At 39.6% G+C, this 23,531-nt stretch overlaps 2 protein-coding genes across 2 annotated transcripts; one reads left to right on the top strand and one right to left on the bottom strand.

Moving 5' to 3' along the window:
* Positions 1–7,273: 7,273 nt before the first annotated feature.
* On the top strand, positions 7,274–11,998 carry LOC148726319 (uncharacterized). The gene is made up of 5 exons (XM_088727136.1): positions 7,274–7,680; positions 8,509–8,623; positions 9,375–9,497; positions 10,165–10,340; positions 11,145–11,998. The coding sequence occupies exons 1-5, from the start codon at positions 7,312–7,314 to the stop codon at positions 11,520–11,522; spliced, it is 1,161 nt and encodes a 386-aa protein (XP_088583262.1). The 5' UTR covers positions 7,274–7,311; the 3' UTR covers positions 11,523–11,998.
* Positions 11,999–13,432: 1,434 nt separating this feature from the next.
* LOC148726318 (uncharacterized) lies at positions 13,433–15,280 on the bottom strand. The gene has a single exon (XM_088727068.1). The coding sequence runs from the start codon at positions 14,951–14,953 to the stop codon at positions 13,838–13,840; it is 1,116 nt and encodes a 371-aa protein (XP_088583194.1). The 5' UTR covers positions 14,954–15,280; the 3' UTR covers positions 13,433–13,837.
* Between the last annotated feature and the right edge of the window lie 8,251 nt (positions 15,281–23,531).

Here is a 23,531-nt window from a genome sequence, read left to right as displayed (position 1 = left end):
ACTCAGTACATAATTGGTTAAATAGTTAAACGTCATACACACCAAATTTGGAGGAAATCGGAAGTAACGCAATATTATTTCCAGCCAGCGGAAGTTATCGTCGTAATTACGTCGATGACGTGCAGGGGCTGCCGGTATAGGGCTCCTTTCAAGGGAGAGAGCAGAGTTTCTCCCCATCCACTGTCTGTAAAAGCCGAAGTTGTTATACTCAAGAACTTGTATGTCAACAAGCGCGCGGCATGTGACTTTAAAAAAATATCCTCTTTTGGCACAATATCTTTATTGTAAACACGGGCGACCCAAGCTCTCTATAAGAACCACTCGAGGAACACAATTTGCATATCGATTTAAAAGGATTTGTATGGGATTTTCTACAAGATATCCGTGAAGATAGTTAAAAGGGAAAATATTAAATAAAAATGGCTTACCTTATTCCATAGGAGTGTTGTTTGCTCCTGGTGTCGTTATTTTAACGATTTAATTTGATTTAAGCGGTTTTTCCAGCATTAAAAAAAAAAACACTCGTATGTAATAAGGTAAGCCATTTTTATTTGATATTAGAGAGCTTAAGCACCAGACGTTCTTGAGGTCACGAACGCCTACCGGAAGTCATTAGAGGAACTATGTTCATACTGCGCATGTCATGACGTTCGCGTGGTCACGTCGCAGACGCGACAACGCCACTTTTCAGGTTGAAGATATGACGCCATAAAAATATGCTGTTATTTTGTTTATAGGAGATAAATTATTGACTCAAAACCATAAAAAGCTCTTCTGCTTTTCATTAAGTCATTAAAAAACGTTTTCGTAGCGCGTAAAGTGGTTTTTGCTTAATCGATAGATTAAACGGGATTCGACAATGGCAGACAATCTTCTCGCCAAGTCTGGGTGAGTTAAGTCATTTGATTTCATCTGCATTTGAATCATCAAATACAGAACTAAGATTTTTTTAAACCGGGTTTAAGCTTATCACAAATTAGTTTGAGTGATAATTTAGAATTAAGACACTTAAGCGACATTTAGATACAATAACAAAGTGCAAAATGAGATAGATGATTGTCTTTCTGCATCGGTTGTATTTTGTAACTGCACATTTTATAACGTAGGCATGCCTGCTAGGTTTTGAGCAACCGACTACAAGCATAAGAGTAACAAATCTCGCTGTGGTTAACGAATTTAGTAAAAGAGAAATGGTCCTCTAGGCATCCAGTTCATGCACTGAAAACTTCATGCTCGCTCGTTTGTTCGCATTGTTTACACAACTATGAAGTGGTAAATTTCAAGTCGCCTAATAAATATGAAAGACGACTTATTAATTCTGTCAAGAGAGTGGGGTAAAGAAACTTATTCCCTTGCTGTTTAAGGTCATATCTCTAGCATCTTTTAGCAAAGACATGTTAACACGGGTAGAAGTCCGTGTCTGAAAAACGTCGACTGCTTAACCTTCCTATTTCGCACCAAGAACGAAGGCCTCGATCCAGTCTTACGCGGCTTCTCTGCCGTTCGTGTTGTCAAGAACGTCTGGTGCTTAAGCTCTCTATTTTCACTTTTAACTATCTACAGGGATATCTTGTAGAAAATCCCATACAAATCCTTATAAATCGATATGCAAATTGTGTTCCTTGTGTGGTTCTTATGGAGAGCTTGGGCTGCCTGTGTTGTAAACTTTGATAATAAACAATCAAATCAAAGGATAATAAATTTTTTTTTTTTTTTCATAAGAAAGCCGTATTTGCTTATTTTAGCAAATCTCCAAAATAAACGACAGAAGGGAAAAACAGTACGATTCTTCCAGCAATATTTCGCCCACATGTTTCTCTTTAAACATGAAATTTCCAATATCTACAGAGAATCTCGAAAGTTATTTGCATTTCATAGCTTCCTTGATCAACTATCTTGTTGAACGAGCTATAAAATGATGGTTTACTTTCATAAATAACTGTTTACAACTAGAATTACGAGACAGGTGTAGTTGAGAGAAGCTTTCACAGTCGCAGATTTAAAAAAAACTCAAGACAAAAATATGGCAGTGCCCAAATATTTTTTTAATGATTTTCAGAGATGAAATAATGGAATAGAAAGGGGCATTTAAATGAGTGTTGTACCTTTCTGGCAAGGGGAGATATTTGACCTCAAAGTTATCGAATATTTGAGTAAATCGAAAAGTTTTAAATCACACTAATTTATTTACGTCTGTTGATTGATAAGCCGTCAATGAAATCGACTGAAACTTGCATCGTAGATTTATTAAGAATGTACCAATCACGGTATGCAAACCGTCAGAGTAATTTGTAAACTACAGTTGCAGTAAGAGCTTCTTACATTTTAGAGGCAATTTTTCAGCCTAATTCTAGAAAAACCGGGGGGTGGTCTATCTCCCCCCGGAAGTAACTAAAACAAACCATTTTGTCATTTTGAGTTTTGGGGTAGATCCTTTGAACTGGCAAAGTTTCATTAAAATTGGTGAGATGGCATGTATCATGACTGCCTGGTGCTCTCGTGGACGATTATTATAATTGTGTCGGGTTTTCCAAGTAATCGTACTTTACCTGAAAAACTACGAATAAAAGACAAGACAGTGATGACAAATAAATATTTCGCGACCAAATTTTATTCACATAATTGTAAATTTGCTGCTCAGAAGCGAAAAACGAACGAATATTTTGCATGTACGAGACCCGCGTAGTGAATTTACTATATATGCTGGAATTGTTGCTTTTTGTGTACTAGAAACAATTGCAACAAAACATTGCGTGGCTTAGTGTTCAAAATTCTAAAATTGTACGATATGAAAATTAACGTCTTCTCTTGAACAATACTTTTACGGCATATCCGATACCTTGCGATAAGATTAAAACGGTTCGCAAAACGAGGTGAAAAACGTACGGATCTCTTTCCTGCATTTACGAGACTTGCGTGGTAGATTCAACGTACTTGAATCAAAATGTATGAAAGCGATCCTCGCAGTAATGAACTCTACCTATGTAGTAGAGGAAATAAGGCCGGAAAAAATTCAGGACGGTGACGGGATTTGAACCCATCGCAGGGGTCATAGGTTCAAATCCCGTACTGGCCTGAATTTTTTCCGCTACTAAATAAGTACTACATAACGAAATTAAGCCGTTAGTTAACGGCCTAAAATCGTACAATAAATATGACAGACTGAACGAAATTAAACCGTTAGTTAACGGCCTAAAATCGTACAATAAATATGACAGACTGAACGAAATTAAGTCGTTAGTTAACGGCCTAAAATCTCCCAATAAATATAACAGACTGTATGAAATTAAGCCGTTAGTTAACGACCTAAAATCGTACAATAAACATAACAGACTCAACGCAATTAAGCCGTTAGTTAACGGCCTAAAATCTCCCAATAAATATAGCAGACTGTATGAAATTAAGTCGTCAGTTAACGGCCTAAAATCGTACAATAAAGATAACAGACTGAAAGAAATTAAGCCGTTAGTTAACGGCCAAAAATCTTACAATAAACATAACAGACTGAACGGAACTAAGCCGTTAGTTAACGGTCTAAAATCGTACAATAAACATAACAGACTGAGCAAAATTAAGCCGTTAGTTAACGGCCTAAAAATGTACAATAAAAATAACAGACTGAACGAAATTAAGCCGTTAGTTAACGGCCTAAAATCGTGCAATAAACATAAAAGACTGAACGAAATTAAGCCGTTAGTTAACGGTCTAAAATCGTACAATAACATACCAGACTGAACGAAATTAAGCTGTTAGTTAACGGCCTAAAATCGTACAATAAACATAACAGACTGAACGAAATTAAGCTGTTAGTTAACGGCCTAAAATCGTACAATAAATATAACAGACTGAACGAAATTAAGCCGTTAGTTAACGGCCTAAAATCGTACAATAAATACAACTGAATGAAATTAAGCCGTTAGTCAACGGCCTAAAATCGTACAATAAACAGACTGCAGTAAATTAAGCCGTTAGTTAACGGCCTAAAATCGTACAATAAACATATAACAGACTGAACGAAATTAAGCTGTTAGTTAACGGCCTAAAATCGTACAATAAATATGACAGACTGAACGAAATTAAGCCGTTAGTTAACGGCCTAAAATCGTACAATAAACATTACAGACTGAACGTAATTAAGCCGTTAGTTAATGGCCTAAAATCGTACAATAAATATAACAGACTGAAGGAAATTAAGCCGCTAGTTAACGGCCTAAAATCGTACAGTAACAGACTGAACGAAATCAAGCCGTTTGTTAACGGCTTCAAATCTCCCAATAAGTATAAGAGTGAACGAAATGAAGCCGTTTATACATGCACGATAGATGTGTTGTTTTTATTCGCGGCATAAAAAGTCGTACAGCTTGTGAAAAGTAACTTGACCTACCAATTTACAATAAACAATCGTAACGTTCGTTTCCTCGTCACGCCTGCAATTATTTAATGAAACACATACGCCTTTAAGTGCGAGAACATAACAGGAACGTTTTCAGGCTTCTCAAAATGTAATGACGTTCAGCCCCAGCTACAAACTTAGACTAGGGTGAGACTACCTTTAGACCCTGTGTTACTCAAGGTCTAAGTCTTAGACCTTTTTGAGTAGCACAAGGTGAAGAGAGGTTGCATGGGGTCATGTACGTGGGAATTGCTCGTGCCGTTCAAAGACAAAAGGCAGTTCGGAGACGGAAGCCGTCAATAAGAATTTCAAGAATTTCCTCGCTACCAGGTGTCCAAAACACCACCATCGACTAATTAGATAAACCGCGAAAAAATTAACTTTCCACAGAAAAAGAGGCTGTCACCAATTCGTTTGGTGGAATTCTTCTGTTCCTCAAAAAATGTGCATATGGTCGCTTCTATGGCTTGAAAATTGTTCTTATAAGATAATTCTTTGTCTAAGCGCGCCACGATATTACCCCATGCAAACCTTTCTTCACCATATAAACCATGTAAGTGAAAAAAACATTCCAACTAACTTCTACTTTCAACACTCTACTGCGAAAACATCAAAACTAGTTTCGTCTACCACCTCGTCAGTTGCACTTACATGGTTTATATGGCGTTAAGTAATACTTTCTTGGCTTCGATCAGTATAATTTCACAACGAAACCTTTCTTCACTTTAGGGCTTTCCGCATTAACGACAAAATTGTTAAATCAGACAAATATTCTTGTCATCACCAACACTTTATAAAAGCGCGGATGGATTGTCGCAACTTGACAATGTTTTTTTTGTCCAACGGGAAAAATGTTCAAACGCACCGCCTACAAAATTTGACCCGCGTAAAACCTTGGCACATATTCGATTAAACAAACTTAGTTCAGTTTACCAAACGATTGCAGTTATTGTTTTTGGTTGAAAAACTCGCGGATTTTACAATGTCAGAAAATGTATCGGGTTATGTTCGACCTTCGTGATCGTTATCAATTGCATACCATTTGTAACCAATTGTAAAGTTACAGAAGACTCCAGGCTAAACGTAGTTTTGGTGTAAAGTGTTAATAACAATTACAATATTCTTTTTTGTCCCCTGCAGATCAAATTTTTGCAATTTGTCCATGAACGTAAAAGTTCAAAGAAAAACAATTTTAACAGCTTAATTTCCTTCTTTCTGTTACATGTTGGGAGTTTTTAAGCCGTTAACTAACGGCTTCATTTCGTTCAGTCTGTGTTTATTGTACGATTTTAGGCCGTCAAGTAACGGCTTAATTTCGTTCAGTCAGTTATGTTTATTGTACGATTTTTGGCCGTTAACTAAAGGCTTAATTTGGTTCAGTCTGTTATGTTTATGGTACGATTTTAGGCCGTTAACTAACGGCTTTTTTTTCGTTCAGTCTGTTATGTTTATTTCAAGATTTTAGGCCGTTAACTAACGGCTTAATTTCGTTCAGTCTGTAATATTTATTGTACGATTTTAGGCCGTTAAGTAACAGCTTAATTTCATTCAGTCTGTTTATTGTACGATCTGTTATGTTTATTTTACGATTTTAGGCCGTTAACTTACGGCTTAATTTCATTCAGTCTGTTTATTGTACGATTTTAGGCCGTTAACTAACGGCTTAATTTCGTTCAGTTTGTTATATTTATTGTACGATTTTAGGCCGTTAACTAACGGCTGAACTTCATTCAGTCTGTTTATTGTACGATTTTAGGCCGTTAACGAACGGCTTAATTTCGTTCAGTCTGTTATATTTTTTGTACGATTTTAGGCCGTTAACTAACGGCTGAACTTCATTCAGTCTGTTTATTGTACGATTTTAGGCCGTTAACGAACGGCTTAATTTCGTTCAGTCTGTTATATTTTTTGTACGATTTTAGGCCGTTAACTAACGTCCTAATTTCGTTGAGTTCGTTATGATTATTGTACGATTTTAGGCCGATAACTAACGGCTTAATTTCGTTCAGTCTGTTATGTTTATTGTAAGATTTTAGGCCGTTAACTAATGGCTTAATTTCGTTCAGTCTGTTGAAGTTATTGTAAGATTTTAGGCCGTTAACTAACGGCTTAATTTCCCTCAGTCTTGTATTTATTGGGAGATTTTAAAGTGCACCTAAACCCAAAACTTTTTTTTCGCTTAACGAAATAAGATTATTTTTTGGAGTATTTCTGTGCAAAAATTTTTTAATTTGCTTAAATCTTAAATTTTCTGTGCCTAGTCAAAATACGGAAAATCAGCCGCCATCTTGCCCCACGACCGAGTTTAAAGAGGAATGGCTCTAGCGGATAATGTGACGTCAAATCGAGAACACGAAAGTCTGCTTTTCACACATTTTCACTTGTTTGGGAAGGTTGTGGTCGATATTGTCCGAAATATGCCGACCAGGTGTATTGTATGAGGATTGAGGAATGTATGAAGCGTGATACCCTCTTGCAAATTTCGCACGTTGCTACATCCTCCTATAACACATTTAGTCGGCATATTTTCGGACAAAATCGACTACAACCTTCCTAAACAAGCGAAAATGTGTGAAATGCAGACTTTCGTGTTCTCGATTTGACGTCACATTACCCTCTAGAGCCATTCCTCTTTAAACTCGGCCGTGGGGCAAGATGGCGGCCGATTTTCCGTATTTTGACTGGGCACAGACAATTGAAGATTTGAGCAAATAAAAAAATGTTTGCACAGAAATACTCCAAAAAATACGCTTATTTCGTTAAGCGAAAAAAATTTTTTGGGTTTAGGTGCACTTTAAGCCGTTAGTTAACGGCTTAAAATCGTACAATATATAGACTGAGCTAGTGGCCTAAAATCTCTCAAAATACAGACCGAGATAGTCGCTTAATAAGCCGTTATCTGATCGCCCTCCGTAGAGATGAAACTGGATCAAGTCAGCAAGAGTTACAATCGCTTCTTTTTCGTTTTATACCCTTTTCTTTTCGTGTACAGCGTGGCCGAGTTAACATATTATAAGAATTATAACTCGAATGGATATTTTTCTTTTGGTAATCCGGTGCCTTTTCATCGCTATCAACTAAACTCTTCATCAAACGTATATAACGGAGTTTCAAGCGAAGAAGAATGTTTTTTCCAGTGTATTAACACTTTAAACTGCCAGTCTGTGAATTTCAAGATAGCCCCTGAGGATAGCCGAAAGTTTCTCTGCTATTTACTTGACGCTGATAAATTTATCTTTCCGCAGTTATTCGATTTGAGCAAGGATTTTCATCATTATAGCTTCACGGTAAGATATAATACAACCAATTTCGTTCTTTTAACTGAAACCAAAGGCGAATAGTCGTTGCAAAAATAATTAACAGGAGGTTGAAGGTAGAATTCTCGACTATATCACGATAAGTTTTCTGTGATGAACCAATAAGGAGTCATACCGGAAGGATATTGATATACCTTAGGTGTATAAGAAGATAAAACCAATCTATTTTTTTAAACTTAATCAACCATCACAATTACTGGTAACTTTTATCGCCCAGGTGTTTGTAGTTTAGATGTAAACCGCAATTATAGTTTCTCACATTTGTCTTGTTTCCAATTTCCATGACCGCAATTTTTGGAGCCCTGACCAGTGTCAGTCCGTCGGTTTTTATCGTAGTGGCTGAGCGGATAGAATAGCTAGTCAATGGCACCAATCAATTTTATTTCTTTTTTTTTTCTGGACTCTGGGAGTTCTAAAGCCGTATTTTTTCCAGAGGGTCTCATTTGGAAAAACCGTTGGGGGGAAACAGCCAAAACATTTAGCCATTAGGCGTAAAAATTGAGAAATTTTAACCTTAAGTCGCAGAGAAATTGAACTGTAAAAATTTTTCTTATTCCTGACAGGTCATTTTGGGTAACTATCTCCGCAATTTTAACCGGCAGGCGTAAAAGCCTAATACCATAACAAGATCCTAACGTGCATGGAAGGTTAAGACCCCCCCCCCCCTCCCCCATCATCTGCTTTTCTCCTTTTCACATTTACCAGCCGAAACGCGTTTTCATAATTATTCATGTTTTTCCTGCAATTTTAAAAATGATCTTGAAACAAACTTTTACTTATTCTGTTTTCTCTCTCCAGTCCCCTTGCCAGAACGAGCCATGCTTGAACGGAGGAACCTGTTACCCAATAAGTGGGCAGTATGACTTTAAATGCACCTGCCCGTCAGGTCTACAAGGAAAACATTGTAACATCTGTAAGTAAAAACATTTAAAATGTGATCTTGATGAAGACGACTTGCGCATAAAGATCAAAATTAGGTCGCTATGAGTCTAACTAGCGTTCAAGGTAACTTTAATTGAACACAATCTGAGAGTACAGCTGGTCAAACTAGCATGGTGGCATAACCCGTTTTGTTTAGTTCTTAGGACAAATAGTCACTTTTTTATGTAAAGATTAAAGGACTTTAGGCTCGTAATTTTCATGTTCGCAGATTGATTACCCAAAATCAGATAATGGTCGCAAGAAATAAAATGCTAGTTACTGGAAAAAGACTCGTAGAAACTCGTAATAAGATGAAGCTTCCAAAGTTTTCCCACCAAAACGAAACTCTTCAAGTGCCGACTTCTTTCAGGGAAAAAGTTGTGGAAAGGAAACTTACGTTAAATTATATGATACTTTAAGCCATCGTCTTTCCCAATTAACTTTACACCATAAACTTCATATGAGCGGTGGAGACATAAGAGTTTGCCACGTGACTACCCAACACAAAATTTCGCCGCAAATTTGGTCACTAAAATATTGTTTGTTCTTGCAATGGTCACCATAAACGGTCACAGATCGGAGTGCTGATAAACGAAACTCCTTAACCACGGAATCAACAGCTTAAAACACCTACATTTTGATCCATGTTGGTTGAATCAGGGTCACACCTATACTTTCATTCATAAATCTTGTCCAAGGAGTTTGCATGTACCATACCGTCACTGAATTTTATTTTTTTTTAGCATATAAAAGCTGTGTCGAATTGCTCAACGCTGGATATAATTTGAGTGGAGTTTACCTGATCAAGTCTCTCCCGTCAGAAGTGTTGATAAGTGTTTACTGTGACCAGTTCAGCAGAGGGGGAGGTAATGAATTCATCAGTATTTTTCAACCAATCAGATGTAGATTTCGGTCGCCCGCGTTTTCCTGCGCTTTATGCAAATAATAATTGATCGTTTTTATTTTCAGTTCTTTTTAGCTCTTAATGATATTTTCCTCTCTTCTGACTGGCCGTCGTGATTACTTCAGTTTTAAATTTATAACACTTGATCGAAATGCGCTCTATTTGCCTTTACGTCTGCCATCTTAAACTTGAACTTCTGAGGCCCCACTTAGGCTGATGAATTTTTTCATTCGAAAACACATTCTCTGAAGTGTAATTGAGTGGTATTCCTGAGCTAAAATGTTCGTAAGGTAATGCGTATGTATTTAACCTTATATCGCCAGAAAACATCGCAATCTACATCGGAAGTGACTTCATCGTGAGACAAACTATTACCTGTACGCTCCGACGAAAGGGCTAACGCTCGAAACGTCAGCTTTTATAATCGTAACGGTGGCCAATTTACCATTTCAACTTTGTTGATATATTCAAATTATTTCGTTACCCCCACCGACGCAGCCCCAAACAGTTTCTTTAGAAACTATCAGCCTTTATTACCTATACAAGCGTATCAACCACGAACAATTATCGTAACTTTTCTTCAACTCTGTTTCCTTTCTCTCGATGACGAACTGTCCTCCATTCTACAGGTTGGACGATGGTTTTTAAATTGGTGTCCGGTGTTTCCAGCATTCCTCACGAGCTGTGGACGTCATCGAATGCTTTGAACGAAGACAAACCAGAAGCACTGAACACCAAATCAAATCTAAAAGCTCATTACAAGAACCGCATGGTGGTGAACTGGCAGACTGTGAACCCTACAGAGGTAGACTTGTAATTAATTGATAATCGTTGGTAACTTAAAGACTTGAGTCAGCAGCCTTGTTATGAATGAAACTCTCGTAACAGAGATCAGGTAATCTGTACAGATTTTTTTGGCTTTCGTATCTTTGAAAACAATAATGGTGTCAGGATATTTGTTATTGAAAGGTCTAGTCTGCAAACAAGGATAACTGGTGCAGTTCAGTTCCACTACAGTTCAGCTGTAGCTTAAAGCGACTTAGATTATTGTTACTTCTCTCATTCTGACTGGTAAAAGAAGCGAGATATCTAGCGTGGAGTTGCAGGTTGAAAACGAGGCTAAGTGATATTGTTTCGCATCTCTTGTTTCGCGCTGGGATAAAAACAAACAATATTATTGCCGTTTTATTTTTTTCTTATTTTTATTCAATCGTGAATTTTGCGTGAAGTTGCCAAAGAACACAACAGAGGGATCTGGAGCTCTCGACCCATAATACCAGCGCGCTAACTGTTTCGCCATATCGTCTTTCTAACTCTGTATGTCGTAGGGGAAACCTCCATCATTTTTCTCGTTGGTATCCATTTAAACTCCTGGGTGCCCAGGAAATGTCTGAAACTGTGGGAAAGCGTTATATCGTAAAACTAAACTGCAATAACTTTTCTCGATTATCCTCAAAATAAATGAATTTTAAACCTAACTGCAGTTTTGTAGAGTACGAGCCGTACCTCCTTATTGGCGAAGATGCGCACCACTCGGATCTCTGGGAGTGAGACGCACTCCAACAGGTTTGTTTTCCTTTTTGCATTCATGCATTTTTCTCACCTCCAGGCACGAGTGGCACTGTACACAGGAGGATCAGAAGATTTTTCTATTTTCTTCAACTCTACAAACTCTGACAACATCAACTGGTTCTCAGAAACTCGCGTAACTGACTCCCCCTGGACAGATCTCAACACTGAACCCCATTATCGCTTCTCTATCGAAGGCTGCTGTGGTAGTAGAGACTTCTACATCGTCAGGAACCATGGAGGCTGCCCTAAAGATGCTGGATGGCTTGCCACGACTTCCACGAGTTGTGACTGGGAGAAAAAATATACGGGAACAACCATATTGTACAGTAAATTGAGGACTTACTCCAGCTTCTCACGCACTGGTAAGAGGAAATTAAGGCGGCTGGTAATTGTCAATTTAACAAATCGACAGTGATTAAGCGTAGTCTTTACTCTTATCGACAACGATATTAGTCATCTCGGTGGTCAAAATTTTGTGGACTCACGAAGCGCGAACGAGCGAGTCTGCAACAAATAAGAGAACAGACCATGCATGCTAAACCATTGTCGATTTGTTTTCACAACAACATCGACGTCAAATAATGTGAATTTCTTCTGTGCGTGACCAGGATCGTGACACGTTGGCACAAGCAGCTTTATATGTACTCCTGTAGCGACCGACACAAGCGAAGCAAAATTTCGGCGACAACTATGAGTTTCGAAAACGAAAACACACTATGAAGCGAAGATATATTTTACGGACAAGCCTTGAATCGTTTTATTTAACGTAGTCGTGGTATCCAAGTACTTATCGTAAAATGAAATATGAATTTATAAGGAAGAGGCTAAGCTAAATGCGAATAGACAAACCACATTTTAAACATTCCGATATAAAGGCAAGGTGCAAAGCTAGCTAAAAACTCAAAAAAACTCACAAAAGAACTATATATAAGCTCAAGGAAAGGAACATTAGCACTTACATAACAGTCCCGCTTTTAAGAATTGAACCAAAACGAGCTTCAATATAAGGTAGGTATTCGGAAGCGAAACGGGAAATCCAATCAGACACTTTTTCTCTAACACAAAAAACTGTAGTCTTACGGTAAACGACAACAATTATTAAACAAACCGCCAAACGATAAACTAAAAAAACTTCAACTAATCTTCTCTAAAAGTTGCACACGTCAACATTAAAAAAGGGTCCGCTTGATTTGCTTACGATATTACTTCGTGTTACTGCCAATTGTGGTAAAAACATCTTTTTATTACGTCCATTTTTAAATCACTGGTGATCCTTGTAACCTCAACGGCTCTCGCCGGTGCAATTCATTCACAAATCGCTCCATTTTTTGCTCAACAAACTGTTCAATCTAGTACTAAGCCAGAGAGAAAGACTTGTACATAGCCAGGGGAGGGAAGAGAACAGAAAATAGGCACAACAACTTTTCATGAGAAGTTGAATTTCTCATTCCATTCCTGATATCTATACATACAAAGTTGCAGGTTCCTTTCATCTAAAATAATTTCACAATAAGTACTTACACTGGGAATTAGACTTACGGGTGCTAACAGGGTTGGTGCAGTGGAAAGAGCACTTGCCTTGCAACATTGTGTCCTGGGATCGATTCTGGGACTTCATGCCTTCTATGGGTTGAGTTTGTTGGTTCTCTACTCTGCTGCTAGAGATTTTTCTTCACACACTGGTGGTTTCTTATAGGTGTTTAGACACGCACACAAAAAAATTACCACCTGGAGGGACAGAATTTCTCTTCTCACTTTGTGGAGAAATTCCTTACCTCCACATGGGAACAAAATATCCTCTCTACTTTTTATTATTACTGTATATATAGGGAACCTGATACATCACTTGTTTCTTGTCACTTTTGTGCTGAAAACATGTCCACCAATCATCACGACAGTAGTAGTAGCCAAATTCATCTCTTAGTTGTCCTCTTCTATCATTTCTTATGTGGTGACGGCTGATTTCATGATTACCAGGAAAGAAATGATATTAAGTTAAAAAATAATGAGATTAAGTGTATTTTCAGCTGGGTTCATACCATGTGTACAGTGTTTCACCCCACAGCATGTGATTATAAATAACTACAAACCAGTTGAACTCACCTAACTCTTCCAGAGAGATAAACGAAAACTTTATGACATCCCTCTACTTTGCACTCATAATGTCCAAGTGATGCAAGTTCCAACTCATGGGTTTGCTGAACCAGGCATTCAATATTTTCAGAACCGAAGACATATTCATCAATGAATGATTTGCTAAAATTTAGCAACCACTCTCCTTGCGTTGCATTACATACAGAACCATCAGGCAAAATACCTAAATTAAACGAGGCTTACCTGTAAGGTGAAGTTTGATTGGGATTCTGTGAGTCATTGGTCGGGAGCGAAGGAGTCATGTGAGAAGGCGCACGAGCCTGGGAAGATCAGTCTTTAACAGATGTGAGCACTTACACCCAGTCATGGGCGGGTTAATAACACATGGGTGGGCACATGACTCCTTCGCTCCCGACCAATGACTCACAGAATCCCAATCAAACTTCACCTTACAGGTAAGCCTCGTTTAATTTAGGTGTTCTGTTTCGTCATTGGTCTTTGGTCGCTACGGAGTCACGTGAGATTTTAAAGCAGTGTGAGTGCGAACTCAAACATAACAATGATTTATAGCAATATGAACCTGCTTTAATAACATTCTCTCTTAGCCATCAAAACATACAAATATAAGACACTATCTTAGGTGTCCCTACGTACAGCTTTAAGGAGCTCAGTTCCGAAATTCTCTTGAGGTTCCACTGGTTTGTTGTAAAACTTAGTAAATGTGGACTCCTGGGACCACCCCGCACTTTTCATAATTGTGGCGATAGATATGCTGTTTGCTTTTGCTGCAGATGTAGATGCTAATCGAGTGCTGTGTGCACTGTACTTCGATGTGTCAATTCCAGCATCAACCAGTGTAGCCTTAATCCATCTGCTTATTGTATCAGGGGAAACAGCTTTATGAGGCTTAGAGTAACTAATAAGAAGCTGCTTTACATTACCTCGAAGAGTATCTGTGTGCTTCAGATATTGCTGAAGATGCTTTACAATACAAAGACTTACATCTGGTACATAGGCCTGAAACTCAATACAAGCTAAATGTTTACCTGGTCTGGAAGTTTTTAGCAATGAGTTAATGGAAAACACAGCCTTTTCAGAACTTATTTGCATATAATCAATTGATAATGTATGCAGAGTCTGGCGACGCTGTCCCGAAAGCAACGCCATCAACATAACCACTTTCAAAGTCAAGTTCTTAAAACTAAGTTTCACAGGTGGCCCAAGTTTAGCTAGATAGTCTAATACCACCGTGACATCCCAAGTTTCTTGGTACCTTGGGAGAGAGGGTCTGCACTCAAAAATTCCTTTGAGGAAACGACAGACTAGGGGATGCTGTCCAAAAGTGTAATGCTCTGATGTAAAACAAACAGTAGACAAAGCATACCGTGCAGTGTTGAGGGCACTGTATCCAATCCCTGTGTGGTAAAGTTCTGCCAAGAAATTAATCCCATGTTCTATATTTGCTGAAAAGGGATTCATCTTCCTTTGACAACAGTATTGTTCCCATTTAGTGATGAATGGTTTATATTGTTGTTTGGTGCCCTTTCTCCAAGACTGTAGGATGAGTGAGGTAGCTGATTCCGAAAGCCCTCTGCCTTCAAGTGATTTCCTGACAAGTGGCATATCAGAAGTGTGAGCTTCTGATATAGTGGATGCACCAAGTCTGGCTGTTGAGGTAGAAATAAGGTGTGTTTCTTCTTGGGGAGCACAAGGGGTTCCTGAACCAACAGTCTCATCACCAATGGCCACCATGGCTGAGTTGGCCAGCACGGCACAACTAACAGTCCTGTGGTCTCCTCTGCTTGAATTTTCTGTAACACTTTTGGGATGATACTAAAAGGAGGAAAGGCGTAAAAAACATAAGGTTTCCAAGAAATTGAAAAGGCATTAATAGCCATTGCTTCAGGGTCTGGTTGGTAGGCAACAAATGGTCTTAGCTGGTAATTTAGCCTAGATGCAAATAGGTCAATCTGAGGCTCAACATGAAGTTTCTTAATGGCTGCGTGAAAAATTTTTCTGTCTAGAGTCCATTCAGTTTCTTTCCTAGATTTCCTGGACTCTGCATCAGCTAGTGTAATCTCTTTCCCTGGGATATGACTTGTGGTTAACTACATGTTATTGTCAAGGCACCACTCCCAGAGCGTACGGGTTAAATCATTTCGCTTTCTGGAATGGCTTGTGCCCATTTTACCTAAAGCTGACACAGCAGTCATATTATCAATTCGCACAAGTACATGCTTTCCTGATAACTCTTTATGAAATGCCTTAAGAGAAAATAGCACTGCAAGCATTTCAAGATAATTCATGTGATTAGAAGCCTCTTCTGGAGTCCAAGGTCCCCCAATCTTTGCATTACTGAGTACTGCTCCCCAGCCCTCTTTACTTGCATCTGTGTATAAAGTGGCCTCTGGCTGAGGAGGGCTTATAGGATTGTATAATGACCTTGCTGAGTTTATCCACCACTGTAAATCACTGCGAGACAACTCAGACAGTTGCATAAATGCATCAAAGTTGCCCTTGTTTAGGCCCAAGGCCTCAGTTTTGTCCATGTCCAGTGACCTAAAATGTAAAGGCCCTAGCCTTGTTGCTGGAAAATTTGATATGAGGAACCCAAGGGTTGATGCCACCTCTCTTACTGTAGGGTGCGGACACTCCAACAGCCCTTGACAGGTATGAATGATCTTTTCGGTCTTCTCAGAGGTTGGATAAACTTTCATTGTGATTGAGTCAATGATAAACCTCATGAAGGTGATTCGATGTTGTGGAACAAAGGACGATTTTTCAGGGTGGACAGTAAACCCAAGAGAATCAAATAATCTGACAGTATCCCAAACATTTCTTTCACAGTCATCATAGTCATCACCCTGGAGATACGAGTCATCGATATGACTTGCTGAAAGGTGTCCCAGCTGTCTCAAATGTGAATATACTGGTTTTAACAATTTAGTAAACTTCCTAGGGCAAAATACCAATCCATTTGGAAAGCAAACATATTTATACAGTTTTCCACGCCACTGAAACTTCAGGTATTTTTGGTCTGCAGTGGCAATAGGCACAGAATAATATGCATCCTTTAAATCTATGGATGCCATAAAGCACCCAGGTTTTACCATTTGTAAAACAGTATTAAGTGAGTCGATTTTAAAATGGTGGTATTGTACATGAATGTTTAAACGCTTGAGATTTAAAATTACTCTGTAAGAACCATCCTTTTTGGCCCTAGTGAAAATAGGAGAGATATATTCCCCTTTTTCATGGCTACTTGGGGTAATAACACCCTTAGCAAGGAGTTCAGCTATTTCAGTATCAATGACATGTTGTTTGTCTAAATCAAGGATTTTTTTCTCTTTGGGAACTACTCTTTGATATGGAGTTCTGGTAAACTCGATTGGCTGGCCTAGTATCATTTGCAATATCTCAGGGTCTGAGGTTAAGGCCTGCCACTGATAATAATATTCTCCCAGCCCCCCTGCTTTAAAGCAGTGCGCCTTGTGCTCAAGGAACTGTAACATTTTACCTTGTTTGTTGGGGTATCAGAGCATTTCACTCGCTGGATTTCTTCTCGGTTGCCTGTGGTTTGTAGGAATTGTGGTTGTGTGGCCGGTAAGACCGGCCCCTCTTCCCTAAAAAAGGCTTTCCATTTGAGTGAGAAGATTTGCCCCCCCCAGCCATCGCTATGGTTGCGATAATATGGCTTTGCAGTAGTCGCATGGCCAATTTTGTTAGTTGCTTTGATATTGTTAAGCTGAGATTGCAGCTCATCTCCAAACAATAAACTCGTGATGGGTACTTGAGAGCCACACAACGAGGAATATTCGTTATTTAAGTTTGGTTTGATGGCGTCGCGTCGACGGTATGATAGGTCAATGTTTACATGGCCTAACAATGCCTGAGCGTCAGCATTATGCGTGATTAATTTCCCCAATTTCTCAGTGAGAGCCGACGCTGAAGTCTTCTCAGGATCTGCACGGATAGCCAACAGTGTGTCAGTCGATTTAGCGATTGCACTACCGACTTTGACAAGTACTTTCTGCATGTTGGCAAGGCGTAAATCTGCGCTCCTGGTCACGTGCTTCAGCTTATTCCAGATCTCGGGGTTGACTTTTGGCACAGTTAATTTCTCGCAATTATCGGGTCGATTGTATTTCGCCAATTTTACTTTTAATTTGGCTTCCTCTAACTTAGAACCCCATCGCTTATTGACAATATCCGCCAATTTCTGAGCGACTTTTGGGTCAGTTTGCTCATCCGACTCAAAGTCTTGAGCAATTTCATTGAGCAATGCGTCAGAGCTGCCCAGTTTTGGCGGGTCGCCATTGGGCGGGAAATTAAGTTCCTCAGAATCTGACTTCTCAGGGTCTGAATCTCCACTATCACTCATGGTATTAGTTGTAGGAGATGTTCTCCTCTTTTTTGATGGTGTAGCATGGTCTTCTGGTGCGCCAGCTAACCGTTTCATTGTGTTTTCCATGGACGACATGGTAGAACTCATTTGGGTCATGGCCGACAATACATCAGCAAGCACTTTGTCTGTACCCCGATGCGAAGAATTCGCTCTCTCGTTTTCTTCAGAAAGTAAATTTTCATCTTCTACCGGTGAAAGGGGGTCCCTTCCACTCATATTTTCGGCAGTCATCTAGTTTTCTCAGTGTCGTGCAAACACCGTCCGACCTTCCCAAAAGGATCGTACACAACTGATCTTCCCAGGCTCGTGCGCCTTCTCACGTGACTCCGTAACGACCAATGACCAATGACGAAACAGAATTTAGTTTGGTTTGTCTGAAAATAATAAATAATATTAATTTATAACTCATAATTTAAAATAATGTTAATTTCTTATATGTACTACTGTTGTAATAATCTACAAAGCAAACACTTTTGTGTCATGTGACTGTCAGTTCAGTTACTAAAATAATAAATACTGGGTGGGTTAGATAAGGAAACACTAACATTCTTTATCTAGCCTGATATTCTGAATATTTTGGTAGCTAGAAATTGACTGAAAAATGTGCATTGGAAAAAAATGTAAGAATAATACCATCTGCTTTGGCCATTCCTGACATTTCAGCAAAGGCAGCACAGATATGACCTTCAACCCCTTTTTCTGGGGCTTGCTGTCGTCTAGCAGGGGATCAGTTACACTGTTAGGTATGGCATACTGGTGTGTCCAGTGGATTGACTGGTTGCCATGCTCTTTTGCTTGAATCCGTGCATGAAGAACATAATCAATGTTATCACCAACTATCCTGATAACAATAAATTACTTCACTTTAGTCATTTACAGCCAATTGTCAAGTCACTTTAGTCTTACAGCCAATAACATCACGGCAAAACCAACCGATCATTTCACACGAACTGGAATAAAAACATTCTACTGACAACAATCATTCACTTGACTCTGATGATGACTTCCGCACAGGTTGTCGAAACGTCAGTCACTGCCACCGACAACAGTCCTTCTCAGGACTACACTCACCCGGACGATCAGACTATACCTTCACATGTTACCCCCGGGTTCAAACCATTTACAACAATAAATTGTAAACAAAATAATTAAAACCACTTGCACCAAAACATTCTGACATTATTGTCCCTACAATTTGCAGTAGCTTGAAGTTACTACCCCTCATATCAACTTTAATTTTTTAGGTATTCATGTGGTTTATTTTAAAAGGCTTCAATAGCTTTCAAATTTGGGTGACATATCTTTGGAGGCCTTGTAAAAAAAAAAAACCGTACAGAAATTTCTATAAGGACTGGTGTTTTCACTGCATTTTACAGTATTTGCATAACTTGTTGACCTGAAAAAGTAAATTTTGGAGCATAATTGATTCCATAGGTTTCTTTCAATGTATGGAGGCACTCTTTTACAACATTAAGTACACATTAGAACAAGCGAGTTTGTTAATTCATACTTTTGTTTCATTGTTTTGCAAGAAAAAGATATTTTCATGTTGTAATCAAAGTTTTTTTAATTTTTGTACAACTTGACTTTTTTTAAATGTTACATGCTCAAAAAACAGATAAGGATGGGTCTAAAATACAGTTCACATTCCACAAGTCAACTCTTATTCCTGTTAGGGTTAGCCCATCAGATTTACGCTTAGTATCAGGGTTTGGTTTAGGTAGTTGTTAGGGTTAGCCCATCAGACTTAGGTTTAGTATCAGGGTTTGGTTTAGGCAGTTGTTAGGGTTAGCCCATCAAATTTAAACGTAGTATCAGGGTTTGGTTTAGGCAGTTGTTAGGGTTAGCCCATCAGATTTAGGTTTAGTATCAGGGTTTGGTTTAGGCAGTTGTTAGGGTTAGCCCATCAGATTTAGGTTTAGTATCAGGGTTTGGTTTAGGCAGTTGTTAGGGTTAGCCCATCAGATTTAGGTTTAGTATCAGGGTTTGGTTTAGGCAGTTCTAAGGGTTAGCCCATCAGATTTAGGCTTAGTATCAGGGTTTGGTTTAGGCAGTTGTTGGGGTTAGCCCATAAAATTGAGGCTTAGTATCAGGGTTTGGTTTTGGCAGTTGTTTTCGGGTTAACCCATTAGATTTAGGTTTAGCCCATGAAATTTAGGCTTAGCATCAGGGTTTGGTTTAGGCAGTTGGTAGGGTTAGTCCATCAAATTTAGGCTTAGTATCAGGTTTTGGTTTCGGCAGTTGTATGGGTTAGCCCATCAGATTTAGGCTTAGTATCAGGGTTTGGTTTAGGCAGTTGTTAGGGTTAGCCCATCAGATTTAGGTTTAGCATCAGGGTTTGCTTTAGACAGTTGTTAGGGTTTAGCCTATCAAATTTAGGTTTAGCATCAGGGTTTGGTTTAGGCAGTTGTTAGGGTTAGTTCATCAAATTTAGGCTTAGTATTAGGATTTGGTCTAGTCAGTTGTTAGGGTTAGCCCATCAGATTTAGGCTTAGTATCAGGGTTTGGTTTAGGCAGTTGTTAGGGTTAGCCCATAAAATTGAGGCTTAGTATGAGGGTTAGGTTTAGGCAGTTGTTAGGGTTAGCCCATCAGTTTGATACTTAGTATCAGGGTTTGGTCTAGGCAGTTGTTAGGGTTAGTCCATCAAATTTAGGTTTAGCATCAGGGTTTGGTTTAGGCAGTTGTTAGGGTTAGCCCATCAAATTTAGGCTTAGTATCAGGGTTTTGTTTAGGCAGTCGTTAGGGTTAGCCGATCAAATTAAGGCTTAGTATCAGGGTTTGGTTTAGGCAGTTGTTAGGGTTAGGCCATCACATTTTGGTTTAGTATCAGGGTTTGGTTTAGGCAGTTGTTAGGGTTAGCCCATCAGATTTAGGTTTAGTATCAGTGTTTGGTTGAGGCCGTTGTTAGGGTTAGCCCATCAAATTTAGGCTTAGTATCAGGGTTTGGTTTAGGCAGTTGACTCTGACCTATGGGATGTGACCTGTACTTTAGGCTCGTCACACAGATAAAGATAACTTATTACTTACTTAAAGAATGGAAAGTTGAACTTCTTGTGATTACTGATAACTCGCTTGAGAATAGCACTGGAGATAATACTACAATTCCTTTTTTTCCTTCTCTGCCTGTAACATTTTGGAGACAGCAAAGAAAGCTTTAGGTGTAAAATGCTTGTATAACTTCTCAAGCTTTCTTCACTCAGATGTAGCGAGACTTCGTCCTCCATGTTATCCGTAACGGGAACCTGCATGTTTTCAATTTGCATCAATAGGGCGAGAGGGTTTACGCTGGTTTTTGCTGAAGAGCCTTTTTATGACATCACTTTGGCGTCAAAGTTTTTGCCCAAGCTACTTTGAAGAGCCATGATCCTATCTGGGGACGTACAAATTCCAGGTCGGTTGAGTCGGATCAGGTCTTGATGAGAGACTCCACCATGAAATAAAACACTTGAAACTCTGTAAGCTAAGGCAGACATGCATTTATTTCGTACCCGAGCGGTCACAGAAGTGGCAAGGGCAACAGAGTTCTTCACGAAATCCTGATGCTCACAACCTTGCTTCAGAACAACTCCACACGCTCCACCAATGCAGGAACTCCAAAAGGGACAACTTGAAATCATCTCATCTAAAACTAAGTTGCGAGAGAAAGCAATTTGTTCCTCTGTTGAACAACCTTTCAATACCGATTTGGAGGAACAGTACTGTCTGAATTCACTGTTTAAGACACGCCAGAGGGCTTTCAGTATCTCCGGTTTCAATTTGCCATGCTTAACAACTGCGTTAGGTACCGCTTGCCAATTCGCCAAAGCAACATTGTTTAGGAGGAGGTTATCCTCTTTCGCTTCGGGCGCTCGAACATCTGTTCTTCCACTAGGCCACAAGGTTAGCACTTTCACACGGGTCAACTGCAGTTCAGGGTCGGTGATATCATCAATATTTAAAAGAGAATTCTCGCAGACCGCTTCGGCGGGCTGCTGACGAAGCGCAACATTTTCCTGGAATTGCATTCCCGGAGATTTTCGAGCACAGACTCTGGGTCTGTGGACTTCATCTTTGGAACTTGGCCCTTGGAATTCAGAAGAGACTTTCTGCATTTTTTTTGCTCCGGGACATCTCTCTGGAGTAGATACAGAACACGGTAGCGCCCTCTTTGATCTGGGAGGAGCCTCTGTTGACTTGACCTCCAGTTCACTACAGGTATTTACGGCGACGAACTTCGGATTGAACACATTTATGGTGCAAGAAATAAATATCATTCCTTCACATGCCCTTCTGAGCTTTGTTGCACAAGGTTTGCAAAGTCTGTCAGACAAATGACTTCAATTCCAGCTTGTTCGAGTACTTGAGATAAAACCTCACCTTCGATTGCCTTCTTATTTGAGGGTTTAAACAAATTTTCAGTTGAGAGTGATTTACAAGAATCACCATATTGAAGTTTTAAAGACAGCTTGCAACATCTGCAGTAAACATTCGGGCTTTCGTGTCTCGGCGTCTTCGCTACACATCTTTTTGGAGTTTCTCCGTAAGACATGGCGCTCGTACGCCAGGAGCCTGTTCGTTTGTTTGTTTTCTGTTTTGGATTTGACTTCCGGCGCGCGCTGATTGGTTGACATTTGACAGTTATCACGATAAGTTCTCCGCTGGGTTCTTGTGGGAGGTAGACGAGATTTAGCAAGACGCGTGCAGGTTTCCCTTCCCCTGCTTCGCGCCGTTGTGCTCCTCCAAGCCGGGAGCCTGTTCGCAGGCTAAGGCCATATCGGCATTCATATCACCAAGTGGGAAAAATTCAATATTTGTTAGATCAAGCTTCGCAATAAGATTTTCCAAATGTGAGAATAGCCCTGTCGGAGAATTAGGAGGCCTATACACCCTGTGCATAACGAGAAGAGACTGGGAGCGATAAACGTGAAAACGAGGCTAGTTGGGCCTTGTTGGCTCGTGTTAAAAATATGGCCGCTCATGACTCAGTAAGTAGCCGTCTTTCTCAGATTCTTACGGAGGAAGATATCCCAGGAACATCGCCTCAAGGAAGAAATCTGACTGCTCTAAAATCAGATGAACTTCGTTTTTGGTTAAAATGTCGTGGCGATCCAGCAAAGGGGTTAAAAACAAAGGCACAATTGTGAAGGTGTAGTCTGATCGTCCGGGTGAGTGTAGTCCTGAGAAGGACTGTTGTCGGTGGTGGTGACTGACGTTTCGACAACCTGTGCGGAAGTCATCATCAGAGTCAAGTGAATGATTGTTGTCAGTAGAATGTTCTTATTCCAGTTCGTGTGAAATGATCGGTTGGTTTTGCCAGTCAGTACAGAAAACTCAACAGTAAACTACTGACACTCAAGAAAACGAACGCCTTTGACACCCAACGGTACTATCGACTGAGGTGCTCGGTACCACAGCCACCGAAACTCTACGGTTTGCCGAAACTACACAAACCTGGTTTCCCGATCCGACCTATTGTTTCTTTCTGTGGCTCTCCCACATACCAACTATCCAAGTACCTGACGACAATACTACAACCGCTAACCGACAAATCCAGACATACAATCCACAGAACTACAATCCACAGAAGACTTCATTAACGCTACCAAGACTGTTCAGATACCTGACGACTACAAACTAGTGTCATTTGATGTGAAATCACTGTTCACAAGTATTCCACTTCAATTAGCATTACAATGCACTGAGACTGCAATCCGACAATCTACCGACCCACTACCGCTACCGACAGACGACATCATGGACTTGCTAAACATTTGCCTAACGTCTACTTACTTTCAGTACAACGGTAAACACTACAAACAGTTACACGGCACTGTCATGGGGTCTCCAGTTTCTGTTGTTATAGCAGAAATTGTGATGCAGAACATCGAGGAACGCGCCCTTTCGACTTGCCGACAAACGATACCGCTTTGGTTACGTTACGTTGA

Source organism: Stylophora pistillata, chromosome 7, assembly GCF_964205215.1.
Source record: "Stylophora pistillata chromosome 7, jaStyPist1.2, whole genome shotgun sequence".
NCBI classification, from domain to species: Eukaryota; Metazoa; Cnidaria; class Anthozoa; order Scleractinia; family Pocilloporidae; genus Stylophora; species Stylophora pistillata.
Note: the sequence above shows the minus strand (reverse complement) of the source record. Positions and strands in the feature narration are given on the sequence as shown.

Bases quoted from the DNA above. Each gene is read 5' to 3' on its own strand.
- LOC148726319 (XM_088727136.1), top strand. From the start codon at position 7,312: ATGAAACTGGATCAAGTCAGCAAGAGTTACAATCGCTTCTTTTTCGTT. The intron at 7,681-8,508 runs GTAAGATATAAT...TTCTCTCTCCAG, and splicing joins TTCATCATTATAGCTTCACG to TCCCCTTGCCAGAACGAGCC. The intron at 10,341-11,144 runs GTAGACTTGTAA...TCTCACCTCCAG, and splicing joins AGACTGTGAACCCTACAGAG to GCACGAGTGGCACTGTACAC.
- LOC148726318 (XM_088727068.1), bottom strand. From the start codon at position 14,953: ATGGTGGCCATTGGTGATGAGACTGTTGGTTCAGGAACCCCTTGTGCT.